Raw genomic sequence first — 24684 nt, 5'->3', positions numbered from 1 at the left:
GGGAGTGTATTGGAGATTTCCTTAATTTAAAGGTGGATTGCAAGCAACCTTCAATTTATCTGGAACAATAAGCATCATAAGACTGAGAGATCTGCTGATGATGGATAGCTTTGTAGCTCCCAATGACCTTTAAGGCCACACAAGCAAAACAGGAAGAGAAGATGGGCTTGATTAGTTTTCATTTCGAATGTTTTGAACATGAAATCAGCTTAATGTCTCCCAGACCAAAGATGACTCACCAATATACACACCAAATGCGTTTAACTGCTCAACCAAGGCCAGGTTCGTCATCACACAAACATTGTTAAGTGTTTGAAGTGCATCCGGACGCACGGGTCCTGAATCAGTTGATTGATCCCATTTGGCGTGTTGAGTCATGTCTATCATTACATACACATGCCACTGGGCTGGAATATGTGATGAGTGGTAGCGTTTTCATTGAAACGGTTATATAAAAAGGTAATACGCATTTCTGAATGCCTTCTAGCTAATTCTTTGTGTTTCATGCTTTCATGACTGCTTCTGAATCTACGTTATATGTTTTACTGCCCTTTCAGCATAATGGTGACCTTTCTTAAATGTCAGCAGTGATACCAACCCCAACCTTTTGTTTATTTCTGAATGCTTCGGTATCAAGAAAGGCATACCGATGAGGGATGCTTATAATGCTTTTGTTGCGGAAAGCGTTGCATTTATAAAGCATTTTGTCCACAGTTAAATGCATCATCATTTAAGTTGTTCAGTGTTGCTATTGTTAACTAGTTTTAAAGCTAAAACTATTAAAAACCATTTTCAGTGATTAAAATAAACCTGAAACAAACGAATAAATAAATATTAATAATTAAAATAAAAGACAAAATTACAAAAAATGACAAAACAATGAAATTATTAAAACTTAAATTAAAATGAAAATTTGAAATATAAAAATAAATGCTGATTAAAATTATTTGTAGAATTATTTATTTATATATTATTATAGCTAGTAAACAAATACTAGTAGTATATATAATACTAAGTAGAATTTGAAAAATGTGAATGTGCAATAGACTCGTTGCAACATCAACAAAGATTGGCATTCATTTTCATGTTGAAATATTACAGTTTTGGAAGATATTATTGGCTTTATTATCTTGGTGATATTGTAAAGAAATACTGTATCTTATAAGCCAAACATTATTATAGGCTATGCTATGCTATAATATAGTTAGGGCTGTCAAATGATTAATCATGATTAATCAAATCCAAATTAAAAGTTTTTGTTTACATAGTATATGTGTGTATTGCGTATATCTATTATTATTTTGTATGTATTGATTGTATATATTTAAGAAAAATATGTTATGTTTATATATTAAATATATTTATATATGATATTAATTATATGAATATAAATATATACGTGTAAATACATGTATATATTTTCAAAATATATACTGTATGTGTGTGTATTTATATATAAATAATAAATATACACAGTTCACAGATTATGTAAATAAACTTTTATTTTGGATGTGATTAATCGTGATTAATCATTTGACAGCACTAAATATAATATAATATAATATAATACAAGTAATTACAAGTAGAGTACACATTTTCATGACTACTATCATTATTTTGTCTCTAATATAACTTTAAAATCTTTAAAAATAAGTTTAGCTACACTCTATAACCAGACTTATTCTGTCCAAAATGTCTAAAATGGTCAGTTTAAGTCAATCGTTCACTGAACAACAAAGAAAATTTTATGCAACCCAGACTGTAAAAGTAGCACATGACCTACAATGCAATGCTAATTTGTAGAATCTACAAAAGTGTGATGTGGGAGTGAGAGACAGATGGATGAGGAGGACAATCTCTCTCTCTCTCTCTGCAGATGCAGTGTTGGATGGTGAGTGGGTGAAATGTGTTGGTCAGTTTGTCTGAGACTCACTGTTCAGGGTGGTTCAGTGTTTTATCAGCACTCCACAATGACTTCATTGTAGCTTCACTAGTAGAGGTATTTTTAATAGGCTACATATAAGTATACATATTGATTGCGGTTTATTTCTTTGGCTAAATGCAGTATTTTGTGTTAATTCCCCCTCTATGTCCATTTACTTATTAAATTATTATTGGTCATATTATGTATTTCTATGAGTGAATCTCACAAAAACATGTCAACCATTGCACCCCAAAATAATAACAAAAATAAAAAAAACAATGCATTTTGTTAGTTTAAATAATATAAACATGATCTGAAATAAATAAAATATAATAAAACTTTAATAAAACTATAGTTTGTCTTAGTTTAATTGCTAAAATAACAACGACAAATATATATATAGAGAGAGAGAGAAAGAGAGACATGTTTAAAAATAATAATTACAAAAGCACAACAGAATTAACTGTAGTTAATCACATTAACTAAAATTAAAAGAAAAAGAAAAAAATATAAAAATTTTAACTCAATTTTAGTATTACAAAAGCACAACAGAATTAACTGTAGTTAATCATAAATTAAATTAACTCAATTTTAGTATACAACTGAACGCTTAATAAATTACTAAAACTTTCCAATGAAAATAAAAACAAAAATGTAAAAATAAAATCTAAATAAAAAATATTAACAAAAATTGTAGTATAGCCGTCATATTAAAATAACACTGATATCCATATATTTTAAAACATACTGTGCATATATTTGTGTGTGTTATACTGAAACTAGAGGATAAAGATCTACACAGTGTGATCTGAAAGCATTTGTATATCTGCAAAGGACAAACCAAAAAGAAAGATAGCACAACATGTTGAGCCACAAATGCAGTCGATCAGAACTGCATCTGTCAAATTACTAGACAAATTGTAGCACAGAAAAAAATTTAAAAAAATAAATTATATATATATTAACGCTTTGTTCTTAAAAGACAAAAGAACAACACACACCTCGCATTAAAGTGTGTGTCTGACTGCCTTCACACGGCTCCAGATGGAGAGACTGTTAGAAATCAGGCCTCCCCTGCTGCTCATCTTGGATGCTCTGGCTTCAATCCCATGGCTGTCAGAGAGGAGCATCTCCAGGGCTGGAGGAGCTTCTGCACGCTGTGACCCAGATACAGAGCCTCGTGGTTCCAGCCGCACAACCTGTTTCTCTGACTTCCCATTCCTCGCGGCTGTGACCCTTCCCTCAAAAGAACTCAAAACCTGCTGTGATCCCTGAAGGGGAGGTCTTTGAGATGGTGGTTTGGAGGAACATAATTTACTGCATCACTGCATCAGCTAATCAAGGTTCCTGAATCACCTTTCATGTTAAACACCTTGAATAACACTTTGATTATTTAGAACTCTAGCCCAGTGCAACAACTGACGTCGAGCAAATTACAAATAATGTTTTTCATCTCAAGAGATGAATGTGCATAAAAATGGTCATGACTAGTGAGTTTAATAGCATTTCAATTGATTTGCATCATATGCCTTAATTTGCTCTGCAATATTATTAAATAAGAACACAAAGATTCTGATATTTGAAGTAGCTGAAGTAGCTCTTCATCCCAATGAAATCTACTTGTATGTTTCCTAAAAGATATCATGAATGCCAGGTGCTTGTGCATGTATTTATACATTCAAAAGTGATTCACGGAGTCCGTTTGAATCAGTTAAAATGTCTTAAATTAAGATAAATAATTTTGTGCAAACTCTTTTTGAGCACTTACGCCTAACTGAAGTAAAATTAAATTTAATTGAAATTGAATTTAAAATTGAAATATCTGAGTGCAAAAGCTGAGTAAATGTCATACTTTTCTCTGTATTTTTAGGAAACAAGCTTGAAGAAACAGCAGGCTACTCGAGTGACACAAAACAGTCAAGACCAGCACTAAGCAACAACAACAAGCTCCATGTTCTAATATTGAATCAAAAACAGGAAGCGCAGTGTGGTTCGATTCCCGAACTAGTGACTCTTCGGCTCTTTTTAGTGAATCAAAACATATACATCACACAATCTCGAGCGAATTGCTTGATAAACTGAACTGAATAATATGACTTAAGAATGATTTAAAGTGTTTAATTAAGTAATCTAAACTCAGTACTGAATCAATTGCTTTGTGTCCGTTTCTGAAATAGCCTACTGTTATTGTGACGTGTTGTGAGACTTAAATCAGTGCAGTTAGCTACTGACCGATTAATTAGTGGTTTTTCATAAAATTAATGAATGAAATACGACAACACCACATTTATATTACAGGAAGCAGGCTAGTATTATTTTGCTTTTATGAGTGAACACCTGCTGTTAAACTTAGATTTAGGCTATTTCTCATGTCAGTGTTATAATAAAGAACTGTTTTATATTATAGCCTATTAGTTTTTTAAATGCAACCCATTTTCTCTCTAAATATTCCTCAAAAAGTAGGCCACTAAAACAACCGTCAAGAGGAATTGTTACTTTTCTTTATCGTTCTAAATCCTTCTTTGTGAAAGATGGGCGAAAGTAGTTGCCAATATTTTTTCTTTCTTTCTTTTTTGTAAATAAACGATCAGTTGAAACGAACGGTTCAAAGGAACCGATTCGCTCAAGGAGTCGGACCTCCGCGTGGGTCTGTGCGCGCTGACGGTGCTGTATTCGCTCGAGCGCATCAGCAGCGCAGCATCATTTCAACTCAGCACCTTGAGAAGACGCTACACAAAATGGCTTTGCGAATTTAACGCTTGACTGAGAAGAAACGCGCACAGCACCATCAGGAATATAGGACGCTCGTTGTTTTTCTGAAATAATAAAGACCAGACACAAGAAACAAGCCTGGAAATCAACGGCGGACAGTGGGGGGAATTTGGGGACAGTCATGGCGGGGGTGGGAGCCAGGGGGAGAAAGACGGGACTCCCGGGGTTCTGTTGGAAAACATGCTATTTCCACATTCTCTTCTGGGTCGTGTCTGTCTGTGGAGAAGAGAGGACCTTCATTGTTGAGGTACGTGGAGAGAGATGACATGTCCACCATCCTCACCTCCGCTGGCTGCGCGTGCAAGTGACCTGTTCCTTTGAGCATCACCATACGGACGCGTTATAACGCACAGCGTTTGGCTAGCAAAGACCATTAACAATGAATTATATTCAAATGGGTTTATTAACTGAAGTGGGTCAAACATGTTAAATAAATAATGATTGAGGGATGCGTAAATAAGTCAAATGAACAAGCAATGCAATACAATTATTTTAAAATTATGTAAAAAAAATAGCTAATAATCACCATTAAATAAATATACGTTATATTAAAAAGATCGTGCAAATTACGAACATCGTAAATAAGCATGACACTACAGGTAAAACAATAACAATGCACCCTAATAACATTCGTAAATTTGCGTGAATCTTAAATGGTAATGAAATAATTTTTTAAAAAATAAGTAGCACTAATTTTGTTTCATTATTTATTATAATTTATTATTTTTGTGGCATTATAAGTAGTGTAAAAATATAACGATAACAATGCAACCAAATCATGCACACGTGAATAAATTTGCCATATTTGAAAATAGCAACATATATTTTTATTTATTTTTTATGTTATTGGTGGTAGCAGATTTTTTGCAATAATAAATGTGTATACATATGTATAATGTTGTTATGTTTTGTTTGTAGTATTGTACTATTGTTGTTTTTTATTTATAATATTTTTTTATTCATTTGTGGTACAGGTAGTGCAGCAATGCATCCAAATAATACACACGTGAATGAATTCTTATATTTCTCTCAGATCCATTTTGCCTTATATTCAGCCCCAGACAGACATTAAGTGTTTTATGTTAGCTCTTCCTGGAAATACAGCACAGTGAAGCCATTATCAGGTTGCCAGTAATTGGATAATTTCATTGTGCCACTCACTGCACATGCATTCCCTTATTATACCCTATATATCTTTTGTCTTAGTTGAGGGCAACACGTTCAAGCCTTTATGCTTTAGTGAAATGTTAGAACTGAACTGATCCTGTTCAGGAGACGTGCATCTTAGTGAGCAAAAACAGGACAAAGACCTTCAGTTAAGATAGCACAATCATTTTCCTTAAGGACCTAAGAGCTGTTTTGAATGATTCTGTTATATATAGAGAGGCTGCATTTATAGCCATGTAATGCTTTTGCTTTGATGTGCAGCTACTGTTTTCGTGTGTGTTCCAAATATAGGTTCCTTCATAATTGATGGGAAAGGCAGGGATGCTTTTGAGTAGCGAGCCAGAGCTGTTGGATTCAGCTTTGTTGTGGCAGTGGGTTACTTGGTAAATTGAGATCTTACTGTGATGTCTGTCACAATTTTTAACGATAAAGCATTTCTTTATGGTGCAGATTGCTTGACGAGAGGTTGATTTTGCTGTGTATAAAAGGCTATTATGTAAATACAGTGGATAAATTGCACAAATGTTGAGATAAACAGCTTGTCATTGTTGTTTTGTAACCATTTTAAGTCTTGAAAGTCATCATGCATGTCGGAATAATGATGAAAAGACAAATTCATTATAATTTAAACGTAGATCTTTTCGTTTTTAATGCCGAAAATGGCAACATTATGGATTTATGATTTATTGTTTTTTGTTTTTTCATTTTGTTCAATTGTGTTGAGCGTTTTAACCCTCCGTTTCTTTGTTTCATTCATGAGTGACTTACAGCAGGAGCTTTAGTATGATTGCACATAATAATAAATACTGATTCTTGTGGGTATATTACTGATTTTTGTCGGGTTTTTTTTTTAATTTAGATTAATTGAATTATAATTTTACCTTTGTTATTAAATTTTGTTTGTACACAATTATCAGGCTACACACATTATTCCGCTTCATGACCTAATCTGTAAATTGCAATCATAAGATTTGTGATTGCCTAATGTGCATTGCATAGACAAATTAACTGATATTTAAGTGAAGGTTCCTGTTAGGTATAGAAAATGGTGGGAAAAGAGGTTTCAATGTCAGTATCCCATCAAAATTATGTAATATGATCATGATGATCCACTTAACTGCTCATTCTGTTTTCAGATATCAATCTTCTGATATCAGATATCAGATTAGACCGTATTACTGTATATAGATTATATCTTCCTATCTCAGCTTTACAAGGCTAAATCTCTTTAGTCATCATCACAGCAGCAGTGACTTGTGTGTGGATTGGGCAGTTTGGTTGATTTGTGAGAACAATTACCAGCAGTAAAGATGCTATTTGTAGTACTAGTCATATATAGTTCCTCTGCTGGAGCTGGTTAATGACAAAGAACCGTGTGGAGCTGTTGTTGAGGGAAATTATAATGGTGATGACTGTTGGTGAGGATGATAATACTGTAGTAAGGCTCTTGTTGTTTTTCGACTCACTACCAAGCGAGTCATGCAGTGAGTAGGCTGCCGTCGATACTAGTTTTGGACTGTTGCCTTAGAGCTGACTTAGTATTTATGCTTTGAGTACAGTAGTGTCCCTGGAAAAGAAAAAATGAATATATTTTCTAATATTGAAGTACTGCATTGTAGTATTTCCATGCATGTATGCGTTACTGCAGTATTATTATTTAATATAATTTTTTACCTTTATTTATATAGCACTTTATACATTGTTTCAAAGCAGCTTTACAATAATGCAAACAAAATTAAATTCTGCTGTAAAGCATCTCTAAAAATAACATTTTATTGAGACAATAAGTTAAATTAAGTTTTAGTGATTTTTTTAATTTTTAAACATTTCTATTTAGCTTTAATTTATTTTTATTTTCGTCTTAGTACCTATTTTATTTCAGCTAGTCATCAAAGTAACATTTCTAATTTTCGTTTAAGTTTGAGTTTTTCATCTAATATTTATATTTTATTTTATTTCAGCTTTATTTAAAAATAAAAAGGTTTTCCTTATCAGGATTATTATAGTTAACTGGAACTAAAACTAAATCCTAATAATATTATAGATATAGTATATATATCTATATATATATATAATATATATATATATATAAACATTTTGTTGCTTGAAATTAAATAAACATTAACTGAAATAAAATGAAATATAAAAAAACGTAAACTTATTTTATTTTTATGTAGCTACTAAAATAACTAAAAGGACTGAAATAACTAAACTATATATAAACAATAAAAAATAGCTAGAAATTATATAAACATTTTAAAAATGCATAAAAATGTCAAAACATCAGAAATTCTAAAACTTTAGAATATAAAAAAACCCATTAAAAATAGATAACAGTACAAAATTTAATTGTAACAGTGATACTGAAATAGTGGTTTCTTATGCAACAAATATTCTTTGAATGTTGGCTAAAATGAGTAACATCATTTCATAGGCTGATACAGTAGTATGACTTCAAACATCAAAATAAATTCCCAATTAATAAAATCCTGCTGTGCTTTTTTACTGTTAAATGTCCTGTGTTACAATATGGAAGTAAAATGTGTTGCAAATGCTGCTTCATGTTAATTTTTAACAAAAAACTTTACTCTTTGAGACGACTTGAACCTAGTCTTAAAAGTCTGTTATTTGGATGCCGCTTTAGAATGTCAGTTCTCTTATATAAATGTGGTTTGACAAGGTGCGAATGACTTGGACTGACAGTGATGTCCTTAGTGTGCCGTCTCCATCTGACTCCTGTTTTAATGGATGACAGCTGTAATCTGCATAGAACAGATTTCACAGGGCAAAGAGAAGGCAATGCATGCATCATATTTACAATATTCCTCATATTGACAATAATGTTAAATGTTAAACTTTGCTATTACTTTTTTTTCTCAGCATTCAGTCTTGTTTTATTGCCAGAAACACATAGTATTTGCATAGAAGTATCTTTCTAAGGTGAACAAATCATGCATTTTTAAAAGAAAAATGACAAAATCTACTTTGTAGATGCTGTCAGTCTGTAATATTGAACCACTTAGTCTGCACATTAGAGGAATTCCATTGTCTAATCAAATCAAAAAGTCATAAAAAAACAAAACCTAAGCATTTTTGAGGTTCAAGGACTAATTCTATCATTTGATTTGTTTCTTAGCTTTTCCCCCCCATGTCCTAATACAGCTTTATATAAGGCATACTGGAGCTTTCTGGTCATTTGGTGGTTTGGATCTATATTCAGTCATGCAGGATTTCCAATCTGATTTAGTTCCGTTCCTGGAGTTTCTGTTGTTTTATTTGTTTTTTTTTTTTGTTTTTGTGATTGTATAGATTTGAAACTTCTTGTCATTGATTTTGAGGAGTTTGAGAAGGTGGAGTTTGGATTGTTTTCTCCATCTGACAGTTTAATTTTAGCCACAGGAGCAGTTAAGCCCCACCAGTTTGTTGGATTTGAATATAAATGCTCAGCGTTTTCTTGTTGTGAGGTGCTGAAATTTTTTGTTGTATAGTGGGTAATGGGGGATCGTGGTGAGGAAATTCATTCAGATTGTAGGAAGCTTCATTTTCCAAATGGAGATTTAAAGCTGTTTTGGTGCAGCGCTGGTCTAGACAGATTGTGAAGCATGCTGGGTACTTTTATTGTCGTTTTGTTTCAATAAATAATTTCTAATGATATTTGTGAGGAAAATGTTATGGCTTAGAGCTCTTATATTATCAATAAAAAAAGATAAAAAAAATTAACATATAGGCCTAACAATTATTTGGTAACACTTTACAATAAGAGTATTAGTATTATCTTACAAACACTTAAATCTCAATTACAATCATACTTATTTTGACATGTATAATGGTTTATTTCCTTGGAGAACCATGTAAAAAAAACATGGTAATCATACAATATCATAGTAGGCAATATATCAGAGTGTTACCATCATTGTATATAGTAACGCTACAGTAGTTTTTGTAAAGGTTAAAAAACAAAAGAGGCTTTGGCTGTGTGGAAAACGAAGTGTAATATTTGCTTGCCCTAATTTTTGTCTGTCTCTGACTGTGAGATATGTATTTCGCCATACCCTCTAAAGGATGTTAAAGCGTGTCAGAACCTCTGAAGTGTGCGAAATATACACTGAAACACACACTTCAGTATCCTGCCGAACACTGCTCCGGTCCCTAGCGAATCTCATGCGGTGAAAGCTGTGAAGGAAGCTATTGTTGTGTTTTTTATGTTTGCTTTGTTCTCTCTTGACGGTATTATGGTATTTTTTCTGTTTACTGTAGGATTAAGACATGGTTTTCTTTATTAAATATTCTTTTTACTGTTGTAGCGCAATAAGAAGCTGTAGAACGTTGTGTCTTCTTTGTGTTTGTTAGTTATGCTAGTATGTGCTGAGAGAAAGCAGTCCTCGCTCTGACTTTGCAATGCATGCAGGGAACTAAATAAGGATGGCACAGTTTCCTCACATAAAAGTCTAATTCGTCCTGAATATGTCTCTTCAGGAGACCACATGCTGAGGGAGAAATTAAAAGAAAGAGGGGAAAAAAATCACAAAGCCAGAGAAAAACCTAATTAGTTCACACAAAGACTGTGCTGGTATCACCACTTGAAATGAAACTGAATCATGCATGTCATGCTATTTATACCCGTTTTTTGGGTTGTGCTGTGTTATGTAGTGTGTTGACGTGTCAGCTTCTTGATAACTTGTGACACTAACACTAAAACTTCATTTTTATTACATAACATAGTAGTGTATGTAACCAAAAAAACATGTTTCCCGTTTTTATAGATGTGTTATAAAAACTCTGAGAGAAATATATAAAAACATTTTTTTTTTTTTTACAATATTTAAAATGTAAAAATTTAGTACTGTTACAGTCATTGATTGTGATTTGCAGTTTTAATTTTGAAGTTTGATTAATTTTTTTTTATTTGTGTTGTATGTGCACTTGTAGTGTACTTCAAATCTTTAGAAAAAAACTGTTGTTGCGGATAATACAATATTAAAGAAATAAAAGGTCATTTAAGTGTACTTACGGAGTACACATTTATGACTTTATTTTTTGGCATACTTAAAGGGATAGTTCACCCAAAAATAAAAATCCTGTCATTAATTACTCACCAACATGTCGTTCCAAACCTGTAAGACATTCGTTCATCTTCGGAATGATATTACCACGATCAACACAAAGAAACGTAGAAAGCACATCAGTAAAATAGTCCATGTGACATCAGTGGTTCAGATCTTGTCGAAGAAAGGTAGAAAATAATAACAATTTATTCAGCAGTTCTTCTCCCCGAGTTACCATCTTCTGCCATTTTGGAGAGTACCCCACAATGTAATCAATGTAAAGAGCTTTGTTAACGTTCAGCATGCACGCGCTGTCTACTGTGTGTAATGAACGTTAACTTGGTTATTTGGTTATTGGGTTCTGTGGTGATTTGCTTTTTGTTTTTTTGTTTTTAAAATGTTGACTACTGTATACTGATGTATACTGATACTGAGGTCATACTTAGAAGGGAGAGGTTATTTTGTGAGTATAGGAGAACATAAGTCTAAGTGGACGTCCATGAAATGCGGAGTCCCACAAGGATCAATTCCTGCACCGCTCTTGTTTAGCCTGTATATGCTCCCACTAGGTCAAATAATGAGAAAGAACCAAATTGCCTATCACAGCTATGCTGATGATACTCAGATTTACCTAGCCTTATCACCAAATGACTACAGCCCCATTGACTCCCTCTGCCAGTGCACTGATGAAATTAACAGTTGGATGTGCCAAAACTTTCTTCAGTTGAACAAGGAGAAAACTGAAGTCATTGCATTTGGAAACAAAGATGAAGTTTTCAAGGTGAATGCATACCTTGACTTTAGGGGTCAAACACCTAAAAATCACTTCAAGAATCTTGGTGTGATTCTGGAGACAGACCTTAGCTTCAGTAGTCATGTCAAAGCAGTAACTAAATCAGCATCCTATCATCTCAAAAACATTGCAAGAATTAGATGTTTTGTTTCCAGTCAAGACTTGGAGAAACTTGTCCATGCCTTTATCACCAGCAGGGTGGACTATTGTAATGGTCTCCTCACCGGCCTTCCCAAGAAGACCATTAGACAGCTGCAGCTCATCCAGTAAACTGCTGCCAGAATTCTGACTAGAACCAAAAAATCTGAGCATATCACACCAGTCCTGAGGTCCTTACACTGGCTTCCAGTTACATTTAAGATCGATTTTAAAGTACTTTTACTCGTTTATAAATCACTCAATGGCCTAGGACCTAAATACATTGCAGATATGCTCACTGAATATAATTCTAACAGAGCACTCAGATCATTAGGATCGAGTCAGTTACAAATACCAAGGGTTCACACAAAACAAGGGGAATCCGCTTTTAGCTATTATGCTGCCCACAGTTGGAATCATCTTCCAGAAGAGATCAGATGTGCTAAAACATTAGCCACATTTAAATCCAGACTCAAAACTCATCTGTTTAGCTGTGCATTTATTGAATGAGCACTGTGCTATGTCCAAACTGATTGCACTGTATTTTATGTATAATCTTTTTCTATTCTTAAACTGTTTTAATTAATTTTAATTCGTTTTTAATTACCTTGTTTTATTGTCGTAATTATTTTTATGATTATTTTAAATCCTTTTATGTAAATTTATGTCTATTACCATTGTGTATTAAATGTGCTATATAAATAAACTTGCCTTGCCTTGCCTTGTATATACATGACAAACAAATGTTTGTCAGTGCATTAAGCTGTACATTTCAAACATATTTCATAGACAATAGAAGAAATGATGAAATTACACTGTATACTTAAGTCCTACTTCAGTGGTTCAAAATAAGCACAGTTTATTAAGCTCAACAACACTGAAAAAATGGTGTAGAAGCAATTTTAACTTAGAAATTGCTAGTAAATTTCACAATTAATTACAAAGAAACAGTGAGTAATAATATTTTGAAATAGTATTTTTTTTGTAAAACATATTACACTAATTTTTGTTTTATTTTTTTACTTCTTAAAAATATTTTTTTCAGTGTGTTTTTGTTTTTTATATATTTTTAATATATTATATTTTAATTTTTTTTTGAATATAATGTGATTTTGTGTGTCCAAAAACATTACATTAAGTATATTATTTCTGTAATAAGTACTCTTTTTAAAAGTAAGCTAAAGTGTTGTTTCTGATACAGTATGTGTCTAACTTGCTTGCTCACATTAGCTGTGCAGCTAATTAAGGATTTAATACTGTTATGGCTACATTACAGTAATAACTGTTATTGCAACTCTAATCATTGTGGTTTTAAAATGTTTGATCGGTATTTTTTCGTTTGGGGGTGCTTGATATGAACACAAGCGACAGCTCTCCTCTCGGTCTTTGTCTCGTTCCCCTCCCCCACGTCTCCATCTACTGTACGCTCTCATCTTCCTCTCTCCATCACTCCACCTCTCCCCTCCCCGTCCACATCCTTCGTCTCTCTCTCTGTCTCACTGCCGCTGTCTTTGTCTTTTTATTCTTCGTCTTCTCCCTCTCTGTCTGTTTCACTCTCCAGTACTGTCATTATAGTTATTTGTTTGGCCCTTGTGCCACTTGTATTCATAAAACAGCTATGAAAAGACATGGAATGATGGGAAAAGAGTTGTAAACAGGATGGGTAGGTGATTGGTGTGAGTCTTGATTTAAGTGTGTTTGTTAGCTTATATGCTATGGCTCTAGCACTGTTATTATGTTTTACACAAACCAGATGTGTAATAGCATGTTTGTTAACCACTAGTAGGACTCCATGTTTTGGAGAAAAATCTTGTTTTTTTTTTTTTCTGATAAAAATTGTTATTGCAATTTAAAATGTTTTTTAATATTATTATTATTATTATTTAATTGTTTATGTTTTTATATAAAAATGATATAAATTATGATAAAAATTGTGATTGCAGTTTACATTTTTACAATTTTTTATTGTTTATATTTTTATATAAAGAATGTGATTATATATCAACATGACTGTGAAATAATAATAACAATGTAATTATTTAATAAATATGATATTTTATTATGATTACTGTTCTTAAATAAAAATATAAAACAAAATAAGAAATATTATAGTACAAATAAATTCCACCGTAAAAACTTTAGTATTTAAGAAAAATATAATAATTTTATTTTACATTACAACTGTAAAATGACAGTAGGTTACTAATAAAATGGCTGTCTTAATAATTCATTTTGTAATATTTCACTGTATTTAAGAAACACAATAATTGAACTATAATAATCATTTTATTGTATAGTGGAATTGTTAAATACAATACTAATGTTTATGGCTTGTTTTTTAATATTTTTGTTTTAATTTCTTCACTTACACACTTTAAATCATCAATCTTTTATTTACGCTGAAACTCTGGCTTATACGTTTGAGAATATGGTTGGTGCATGTTGCGTTCCCAGATGCATGTTATACACAATAATGATTTTTTGTAGTTGATGAATGATTTGTTTGTGCGTGTTTTTTTTTAATTAGTTGGTTGATGCATTTTTGAAACAGAGCATATATTTTTATGTGGAGTTTTTGATTTTATATTATCACTAAGTAATATCACAAATTAATTTTTATTTTGATTTATTGTGCAGCTGTAATTCCAACACTGTTATCATCTCTGGCCTTTTCTCCACTTTTTTTATTGAACAATGGAGAGAGAACAGGAAATGATAGGAATAAGAAAAGAGCAGGAAATGACATGAGCCGTAAAACTCATGAGCTCCATGGCTCAATGTGTCATTTGCACTAAATTCTCACCCCTCTTCTATCGGTGAGGCAGTCGGGACACCACTGTGAGGAACTGAACCTATTTTGATTCCACTGATGATGACGTGCGGTTTCTTTTTGAAACACAAGATATCAAAAGTCATGAGACAATGCCACCCGATCAATGCCCCGCAAATCCTCAAACCAAGCGCACACCGTCCTCTCTATGGAAGGCTCAACTGCTTTTGTGACTCCCTGCTCATTAGCACACACTTATGAGAAAGGAGACTCCAACGACCTGAACATCTTGTGTTTCAAAGAGGCCAATTACATGGGCTGTGATCACAATTTTACAGCCAGTAATAATGTCAAAGTAACACTGCAGTAAGTGCATGCTTGATACTGTAACTGCTTTGTAATATTCTCTGTATAATTCCGCTCTACAAAGTTTTTATCAATGTACCTCATAATTTCAGTCTGATTTTAGCAGTTAATGCAGCACATTTCAGCATCGATTGTTTTCTGATTAGCCAATTAGTCTACTTGTACTCCGAGTGGAGTTAACTGTTCAATTTTTTTTTTTTTTTTTTTGTGTGTAGTGTTGTAAAAAAGTGTATGGGTATGTGAGAGGGTGTGGATGGTTATGCTCAAATTATTTTGGCATAGAGATTTTAATAAAAAAAAATAATAATTAGGAGATGGACTGCTGGTTGATTCTACTTGTAAGCACACAGTGGAGAATCAGATTGTTTAGAGGTAAAACACATGAAACTTTACACAGATTACATTACAGCATATCATGATGAGGTAATTAGGCGTTATTTGAGCTCTGGATAGTCTCTCAGGCAAACATAGTGCTGCTTCAGCAGAACAATCTGATGTAATTTGAGTCAGACGCAGACTTCTTATCCATGTACTGTTTATAGGTGTTAAAGTATTTCATTGTGTGTGCCATAAGAACAGAACAAAAGCAGAACAGGAGCTTTTTAGATAATGCAATGTTTGTTTGTTTTCATTTTGGGTTTGGTAAGATTGTTTTAATGTTTTGAAAAAAGTCTCTTATGCTCTCCAAGGCTGCATTTATTTGATCAAAAATACAGTAAAAGCTGTAATATTGTGAAATATTACTACAATTTAAAATAACTATTTTCTATTGTAATATATTCAAAAATGCAATTTATTCCTGTGATCAAAGCTGAATTTTCAGCATCATTACTCCAGTCTTTAGTATCACATGATCCTTCAGAAATCATTCTAATATGCTGATTTGCTGCTCAAGAAACATTCCTTATTATTATCAATGTGTAAAACACTTGTGCAGCTTCATATTTTTGTGGAAACTGTGATGCATTTTTTCTGAATTCTTTGTTTAATAGAAAGTTCAAAATAACAGCATTTATTATATATATTTTTTTTACATTATAAATGTTTTTACTGGCACAATTTAATACTTGTTAAAATATTACTGCTCAAAAACACACATTTTTGCAAGGTCAAATGATTATTGACAGGTGTTTTATCAAACAAGCTCAACATTTCTGCTTTAAACCCTCCAGAATGTCTTGTCCCATTGACTTCTGTTGTAAGTGGATTACAGCGCATGTGATTTACTAGATTTTACAAACTGAGGGATACATTAGGCATTATTTAATGTGGTAATTGACTGCAAGTCATAGATGCTGTACATAGAGCTTGGCTTGTTTTGAACTCAATACATTGATGTTAGGCATTAATTCCCACCAAATCCTAAACAAAGTCAGGTGTGTTGTTACTAGAAAATCATCTGATCTGTTTAGGCTGCTTTTGTTTGGCAAGTACATGGAGGACTGTTACCGCATGCTGCTCATGAAGGTAGAATATCATCACTCCATGCCACCTGGCAGCAGATACAAAAGGATTCCAAGTTTAAGGGACAGCTGTTCAAAGAAAGACTTGGCTGTGTTTGAAATGGAGAACTAGCTTACTGAGTACTGTACATCATATATACTGTGCTGTGTAATTGGTATACTATATTCTTTTAAAAAACTATGTTGAAATAGAATGCAATTTGCAAGCAATAGTATGTTACATGACCTCATAACATTGCACAATTACTTCAGCCAGCGGCATCTAGTTATTGGCTCAGAAATAATAATCAAAAAATTAATAAATAATGCAGTCAAACTCTTCATTACCAATCCAATCAAAAGAGTAAAGAAAGAGATGAACATTCATCACATTAGAATTGGAAGTGCTGTCGGGTGCATTGCATTGTGGGATGTAGGATGTTGCAAAGTGTACTTTGTGCACTTCACATATCGGCAAATGTGATTGGTCATCTGTGTATTGCATGCATAATTGCTTACCGTGCAAAGTATAAAAACTATATACTGAAATAGAAACAGTAGCTATTGTACTATTCTGAACATACAGTATAGTCTGGATTATTATTTACAGATTCCCTGTTAAAAATTCTGAGGACAGGACAATGAATAACGTGGTTGTGAATTATTTCTGTGCAGTATCCCTGTTTATTGTGAAAAGAATTGTTTGTTTAGCAAGTGTGGTTAATCCCACACTTACGTACTAGCTACAGAAGGTTCACTCTGAAGATTTCAAAGAATAAGTCACCCAAAAATTATCATTATTGAAAATTTACTCACCCTGAGGTCATCCAAGATGTAGATGAATTTGTTTCTTCACTGGAACAGATTTGGAGAAATGTAGCATTCCATCACTCGCTCAACAATGGATCCTCTGCAGTAAATGGGTGCCATCAGAATGAAAGTCCAAAGCAAACAGCTGATAAAAACACCGCAATAATCCACACCACTCCAGTCCATCAGTTAACATCTTGTGAAGCAAAACGTTGCATATTTGTAAGAAACAAATCCATCATAAAGATGTTTTTAACTTCAAACCATTGCTTCTGTTTTAAAATATGAGTCCTCTATCCGTAGCATTGTCTTGTCTGAATCAGAAGAGAAATATGCACAGATCTGGAAAGATCATGCAGAATAATAAGTACGAAAACAGTCCAAAACGTATGTGTATTTTGGTGTGAGAGGACAACAGAGTATGGACTTTTATACTTAAGGTCTGTGGATTTTGGTGTGAGAGGACAACAGAGTATGGACTTTTATACTTAAGGAAGCGTTATTGTGGATTAGAGACTCATATTTTGTGGAACACAGTTTAAGATATTTTGTTAGTCCCGAGAGCTTTCTGTCCCTCCATTGACAATTATGTACGGTATATGTCCCACGTCCAGAAAGGTTAAAAACATCCTCAAGTAGTCCATGTGACATCAGAGGGTCCTGGAATTTATAGAAGCATCGAAAATTATTTCGGTACAAAAATTACGACTTTATTCCGCTTTTATCCTCTTCCAGGTCTGTTGTGAGCGCGTTCAACAACACTGTAGTGACGCCGTGACGTACGATTCTTGACGTGTTATCTTTGTTATGGGGCGCACCAGGACGTCGGCAGCGTCGTACGTCAGCGGCGTCCCCCCCACTGCACTGTTGTGAACGCGCTCACAACAGACCCGGAAGAGAAGAAAAGCGGAAAAAGGCGTAATTTTTGTTATTTTTGGAACAAAATGTATTGTGATGCTTCAATAAATTCTAACAGCCCTCTGATGTCACATGGACTTTGAAGATGTTTTTATTACCTTTCTGGACGTGGACAGTATACCGTACATACATTTTCAATGGAGGGACAGAAAGGTCTCGGACTAAATCTAAAATATCTTATACTGTGTTCCGAAGATGATCACGGGGTCTCCGGGTTGGACCGACATGAGGGATGCATTAATGACATAATTTTAATATTGGTGTGAAAACTAACTTTTAAGGAAATTATGGATTTTGGTGTGAGAGGACAACAGAGTATGGACTTTTATACTTAAGGAAGCGTTATTGTGGATTTTTGTTTCAATTTTTTGTCTTTTAGGTTTAAAAGTTTTTAATTGATGGTGTTGGGTTTTTTTGATCCTTGAGGATTATTGTGATGTTTTTATCAGCTGTTTGGACTCATTCTGACGGCACCCATTCACCGCAGAGGATGCATTGGGGAGCAAGTGATGCAATGCTACATTTCTCCAAATTTGTTTCAATGAAGACAAACTCATCTTGGATGGCCTGAGGGTGAGAAAAATTTCAGCAAATTTTCATGTAGTTGGAACTATTCCTTTAACCCTAGTTGACCAAAAAAATATTATTTTATTATAAATGTATCACCCAAGCTTTATGACTTTCTTTCTTCTGTGGAACTTAAAAGAAGAAATGTTGAGGAATATATTTTCTACCCCAAAATGGAACGTTACAAGTTGTGTGGATTACTTTTATGGTGCTTTTTGTGTCATTTTGCCAATTGTATCCCTAATAATGTTTGTTATATAAACAGGAGTGGCAACTATATTCTACAGAGTTTCTCGCATTATGTTCCACAAAAGAAAGAAAGTCATACAGGTTTGGAATGACATGAGAGTGAGTAAATTATCCACTATCCCTTTAAGTAGATTATCCACCCGTGACATCTGTGCAGTTCACAAGAACAATTTATCATTTATACTTCCCGAGAAATGTGGATTTCTGTCTTTGAACTGAATCTCACCGATTCCTACAAAGTACCGGAACGGAAATAGTCCTGTGGCTTAAATAAGGCTTATTATTCACGGGGCAGAACTGTCACAGTCCTTATGTGTTCTTCAGATCTCTCAGCCTTCATTGATTTATCAAAGTGGATGAGACATGTATTGTTGGGTCTAGGGCTGGTTTCAGACTTCGCTGTATGCCATGCTATAATGATGGCACCAGTAACAGCATTGGTGAATTATTTAATGGGTACGATTTCCCAGGGGGCCGTGCAGAGGCTCTGTAACCATGGAGGCTGAGCCAGCCATGTCACAGAAGGGTGTGCTCACTCAGTGGTACAAGTTTGCATTTCAGCATTCTGAATATGCAAAATAATGCTAGAGTTATACGACTGTGCATTATATTCATGCATATTTATATATAGAGATGCTTTATTGCTGCATTTCACAGGAAAGAGTATGATGTTGGTGTTGGTTTAAAATTTTATGAAAAAACTTAAATTATATATTGCAGAACTAGATTTTTACATTTAAATGTTGCAGTTGCATGAAAAACTAGCTACAATACCATAGTTTTTCTAAGGATTTCTAGTTAGATTTTTGGGAGTTGCTATTGATGGCTGATTGATGGATGTCAAAAAAATTACATCAATGATTTTTTTTTTTCATGTTCTAGGTACGTTTCTTGTATATATTACCTTTATTATCTTGGCATCTGTATTTAATGCCCTTTAGTCAGTGTTATTTTAGTATAATTAAGATACTATTCATTTTATTAATATTTTATTTTTTTTTAAATTATATTTTCCATTTAAATTTCAGTGCTTTTGTTATTTTTTATTTTAAATAAAATAAATGTATTTTTAAATGTCTATATATATATATATAAATTATATAATATATCTATATATATATATCTATATATAGTCTATATATATATATATATATATGTCTATATATTTTTTATTTATTTATTTCAGTTTTAGTTATTTTAGTTCATCAAGTTAAGCTAAATAAAACTGAGAAATATTGCCTTGGCATTATCAAAAAAAAAAAAAAAAATGATTTCAGTTAACATTTATTTTATTTTAGGTAGAGGGTTGCTAGGGAGTTCTATATGGTTGCTAGGTGGTTTCTTATTGGCTCAAGTCAAAAGAGTCCAGCTTTAGGTCTCTTTAATGTTGTGTTCTATAGATACTCAAATCTAAAAATCATAAACCATACATTATGGTGTAATTTTATATTAAAATGACATTTTAGAATTTTTAGACATTTGTACAGTAGATGTGGTTGATTTGCAAACAGACAAAAAACTAATCATAAAAATGCACAGGTACTGTAATATCAAGACAGCACTATTTTTAGTTCTAATGAACTCTACATGGCTCTTTCTACATATAGAAGCAGTGCGGTGCGTGTAGCGGCCTAAGGATTGATTTCCATTTGAAGCATTGACTCACTGTTTGTGATGGTCCTGCTTCACGCTGAGAAGGAAAGGACCTGAAACTCCAGCATTAAAATATTCATGCTGAAAATGGACTCTAAGCCATGAGCTCAATTAAAGAGCCCCTCTCCATGTGTGCAGTGCTTTGAAATGAGGGCTTTGCTTACTAGTTCTCCACTCTGCCCGTCCGCAGGGAGAGATGAAAGCCGAGAGAGGAGGCTGAGATGAGGGAATGAGAGGATGAGGATGGGGATGCTCTATATAAGTTCAGTTTTATTTTTGTGCTGTTAAATATGTTGAGATCAAGGAGCATGCGAAATGAACCGAGTTTATATGAGGTAGCTGACTTAGACAGCATCTGTTTATTGATACAGTTTGTGCTTTCTCCCTTTGTTCACACATATTTAAAGGAGAAGTGTGTAATTTCTGCACATCAGCAAAAAATATAAAAAAAATAGGAATTGCATAAATTATCATTAACCTTAAAAATAGCACATCTTTATGAACCTAAAACTTGATAGTGCTCCTTTTGTTCACCTTTTTAATAGAATATTTTAAGATGTAATTTTAAGGTCTGTCAAAGATCCAAAAAGCTGCAATTTTTTTCTTCTGCATTTCTGATACTGATTGATTGCTATCAAGATGGTTTCAGAAAAATTTCATTGCCTTTTGCATTTTTTTTCTTCACATTCTAGATATATTTTTAGATATACTACAATCATTGGCATCAGCATTTAATGCCCTTTAGTCAGTGTTATTTTATTACTATGGAGAAAGTATTAGTTTTATTAATATTTAATTTTTTTTATATTTTGCATTTTCATAAAAATTTTAGTTAAAATTTTAGTAATTTTGTTTTTGATTTTTAAATATGTCTGTATAGTTTTTATTAATTCTTTATTTTTAGTTTTTAGTTTTTGTTATTTTAGTACATCTAAGTGCCTTTAACAAAATGAAAATGAGATGTGTTTCAGTTTAAATTTTAAATGTTATTATTTTAAGTATTTAATTTTTTTTTGTAATTGTTTTTAGTTTTAGTTAACTATAATAACCCTGCTTTTTGTTCTTAATGTAATGTCTCTTTCTTTGTAGACATGGCTGAAGAACTATGGCTACCTGCTCCCTCATGATATCCGGACATCGGACCTGCGATCGGAGAAAGCCATGCAGTCGGCGGTCGCTGCCATGCAGCGGTTTTATGGTATTCCAGTGACGGGAGTGCTTGATCAAACCACCATCGAGTCAGTAACAATTCTCTTTAATTCATGAAAAACCATGAACAGGCAATATAGCTGCTAAATTGCTTTTGCTACCACCATAGTGTGTTTCTGATTAATAAGATGAACAGTAGTGTTTAAATTCGCCCCCTCATTGAGATCAAATGACCAGCCATGTCTTCCGCTTAGATCGAGTTAATATGCACTAAAGGATAACTTACCTCAGACTCCAAAATTTTCAGAGAACATTAACTTGTCATACTGCGCACCAGTTGGCAGTAAGACCTAAAAAACGCATTCGGTCTGATCGGTGCCTAATGGATGTTTAGGAAGACGAATAAAAGCCATTAAAACATGGGCTGCATCCGAAGTAGGTACTTTTTTGAACAAGTAATTACTTTGCAACCACAAAATTCTATAGTGTGTAGTATGAATGTATTCTGGACATACTGCATTCGTCATGTTGTCGTTGTCACGTGACTTACCAGCGTCAGTTGCATCACCACATAAAGCGTGAAAAACTTGACCAGACCTTAATTCAGGCATTTAACCCAAAACCATTCAAAATCCCACTGACTTCAGGGTGATGGAAATGGAAGTGCGAAAATGCTAATTAATTTCTGCATTTTGGCCTACGGAAGTATGTCATCCCTGCAGCACTGTATTTCTTAGTGCTAGAACGTTCCTTAAGATATCTTAAATGTTATTAAAATGTCCCAATGCTGTGTTTGTTTACGTAATTTCTTAATTTTATTAGAGAACAATTTAAATTGCAATATAGTTTATGAAAACGTTTTTGTGTAACATATTCTTTTGTAAACAAAACATGAAAATTCATCCTGTTTATTTACTTAATGCATGTTTTTGGTCTCGTTGGTGTTCCATAAGATTTGAGTACTACATTTAAAATATTTGATGTATAGTAGTATAAGATTATAAACATAGTGTTTCCTCTGACAGTTGTTTGGTGTCTTCTGGTGTATTCATTATTTAAATGTTAGTGGATGAGAAAACCTCGGTGTGGAGTCCCAGATCACCCTCACATCAGCCGACGTAGGAGAAATAAACGCTATGCCCTCACTGGCCAGAAATGGAGGGAGAAAAAGATCACATACAGGTAAAGCATATATTCAGAGACTGATAAATATCCAATGCAACGCTTACATGATGTAAGGATAGACTGATTCACTAAATATTGCACTTGAGGAACCTCTGGAGGAAACTACAGAAACTGTGTTTGCTGTTTATAGATGAATGACCATTGTACGTGATTACAGGGAAGCGTATGCCTGTAACTAACTGGACCTCAAGTGATGTGATTCTCTTTAATGGCGGCCCATCAGGCATCTCGCTGAAGCCAGCCTGTGGAGTATATTTGTACCCTCATCTTTAATTATTTTAGTGCATATTGCATTGACACGTGTGCGTATGTTTTGGAACACATGCTGCTTACGCAATGTTCCAGACAGACATTGATGAAATGCTTCCCTCCAACCTTAAAAATGCTAAAAGAAGCTTTTGTTTTCTGCCTGATGGGAGAGAGAGAGAGAGAGAGAAAAACAAAGAAAGCAAGGAATGGCGCAGGTCAGGAAGGTAGAGGAATAGTTAATGAAAGCCTGGTATTTTGAGTGTTTTTCTAGCTATTATGCCTCCCAAAATACACTCAGCCTATTAATTAATTTTTTGTCTGTCTCTGAAACCTAAAGCTACCTTATATAATTAAATTATAGCTATAGAATAAAGTGTTGTATATGCATATCTAAATTTAGAATTTATTATAAAAATAAAATGTAATATATATAAATATAATGTAATTAATTTTATTATTATTATTTTTTTTTTTTTTTTGTATGTAATAGACAATCCCATGTTGTGTCTTTTACATGATGCTGACTCAAGGGATTCTGGGATATTTTGTACTTGTGGTGCATTCCTATTGGTGTAAACATGAAATCAGATCATTTGCAAACATTTGTCTGCTTTCGTCTGTTTTAAAGCTCTGTTCATTTCTATTAGTCGTTTAATGCAGTGTAGAACTTGGTTCGCAGTCACTGGTTAATCAAATGTAATGTTCTCACTTGTGTGCCTGCAGTTGTGTGCCAGAGACAACCATCTGCTTCTGCCTTAGGTGTCTGGCCTGGTTTAACTTTTGCCCTATATTCAAGGAAATTTTTTATGCAGATTAATTCTTATGTAACAGCGCAGCGCTGTGAACTCAAACGGCATTCGCTTCAGTTTATTGCAGAGCGGATTCATATTGAAAGAACATTTTCAAACAGCGCAGCGCTGTGAACTCAAACGGGGTTTCTGCAGTGCACTGCATGCTGCGTAGGGAACCTGATGTGGAAAAGTAAATATCCAGTGCAATTTTAGTATTATTTATATACTATTATAGCATTATTAATATTTTGAATTAGCTTTTATTCTTATATTTTCAGATTTGATATTTTCTAATTTAAAGTTTTTGTAATTTTGTCATTTATATTAGTTTTTTTATATTTTTATTTAGCTTTAATTTATTTTTATTTCAGTTTTAGTAAATTTAGTAATTAAACGTATTCATTTCAGTTAGTTGCTAATGTTGCCACATATTAAATTTGTATATTTGTTTTTCACCATTTTAATTTGCTTTTTGCACTTCACTTTACATTTTATGAATGTGGCAGATGCTGTATTTTGAAAATGTACATTTTGCATCAGGTTTTGCCATGTTTGAGCCATAGGAAAACTTTAAAAGCATTATCTTAATGCATTATCCCATGTAATATTTAATTTTAATTAAGTAATTAATATTAAGTCACACAATATAAAGTATTCATGATTTTTTCCCAATGTTCTTCCCTATCTTCTTGTCTC

General features: G+C 33.2%; 1 protein-coding gene across 1 annotated transcript in view; it reads left to right on the top strand.

Moving 5' to 3' along the window:
* The first annotated feature begins 4592 nt into the window (after positions 1 to 4592).
* The window catches only part of LOC109107698 (matrix metalloproteinase-24-like), a 38865-nt gene continuing 18773 nt past the window's right edge, over positions 4593 to 24684 (top strand). The window contains exons 1-3 of the mRNA XM_042726542.1: positions 4593 to 4943; positions 21704 to 21851; positions 22828 to 22945. Of these exons, the coding sequence (XP_042582476.1) occupies positions 4818 to 4943; positions 21704 to 21851; positions 22828 to 22945 (392 nt within the window). The 5' untranslated portion in view covers positions 4593 to 4817. The remainder of the gene's footprint in view (positions 4944 to 21703; positions 21852 to 22827; positions 22946 to 24684) is intronic.

Source organism: Cyprinus carpio, chromosome B6 (assembly GCF_018340385.1).
Source record: "Cyprinus carpio isolate SPL01 chromosome B6, ASM1834038v1, whole genome shotgun sequence".
Classification (NCBI taxonomy): domain Eukaryota; kingdom Metazoa; phylum Chordata; class Actinopteri; order Cypriniformes; family Cyprinidae; genus Cyprinus; species Cyprinus carpio.
Note: the sequence above shows the minus strand (reverse complement) of the source record. Positions and strands in the feature narration are given on the sequence as shown.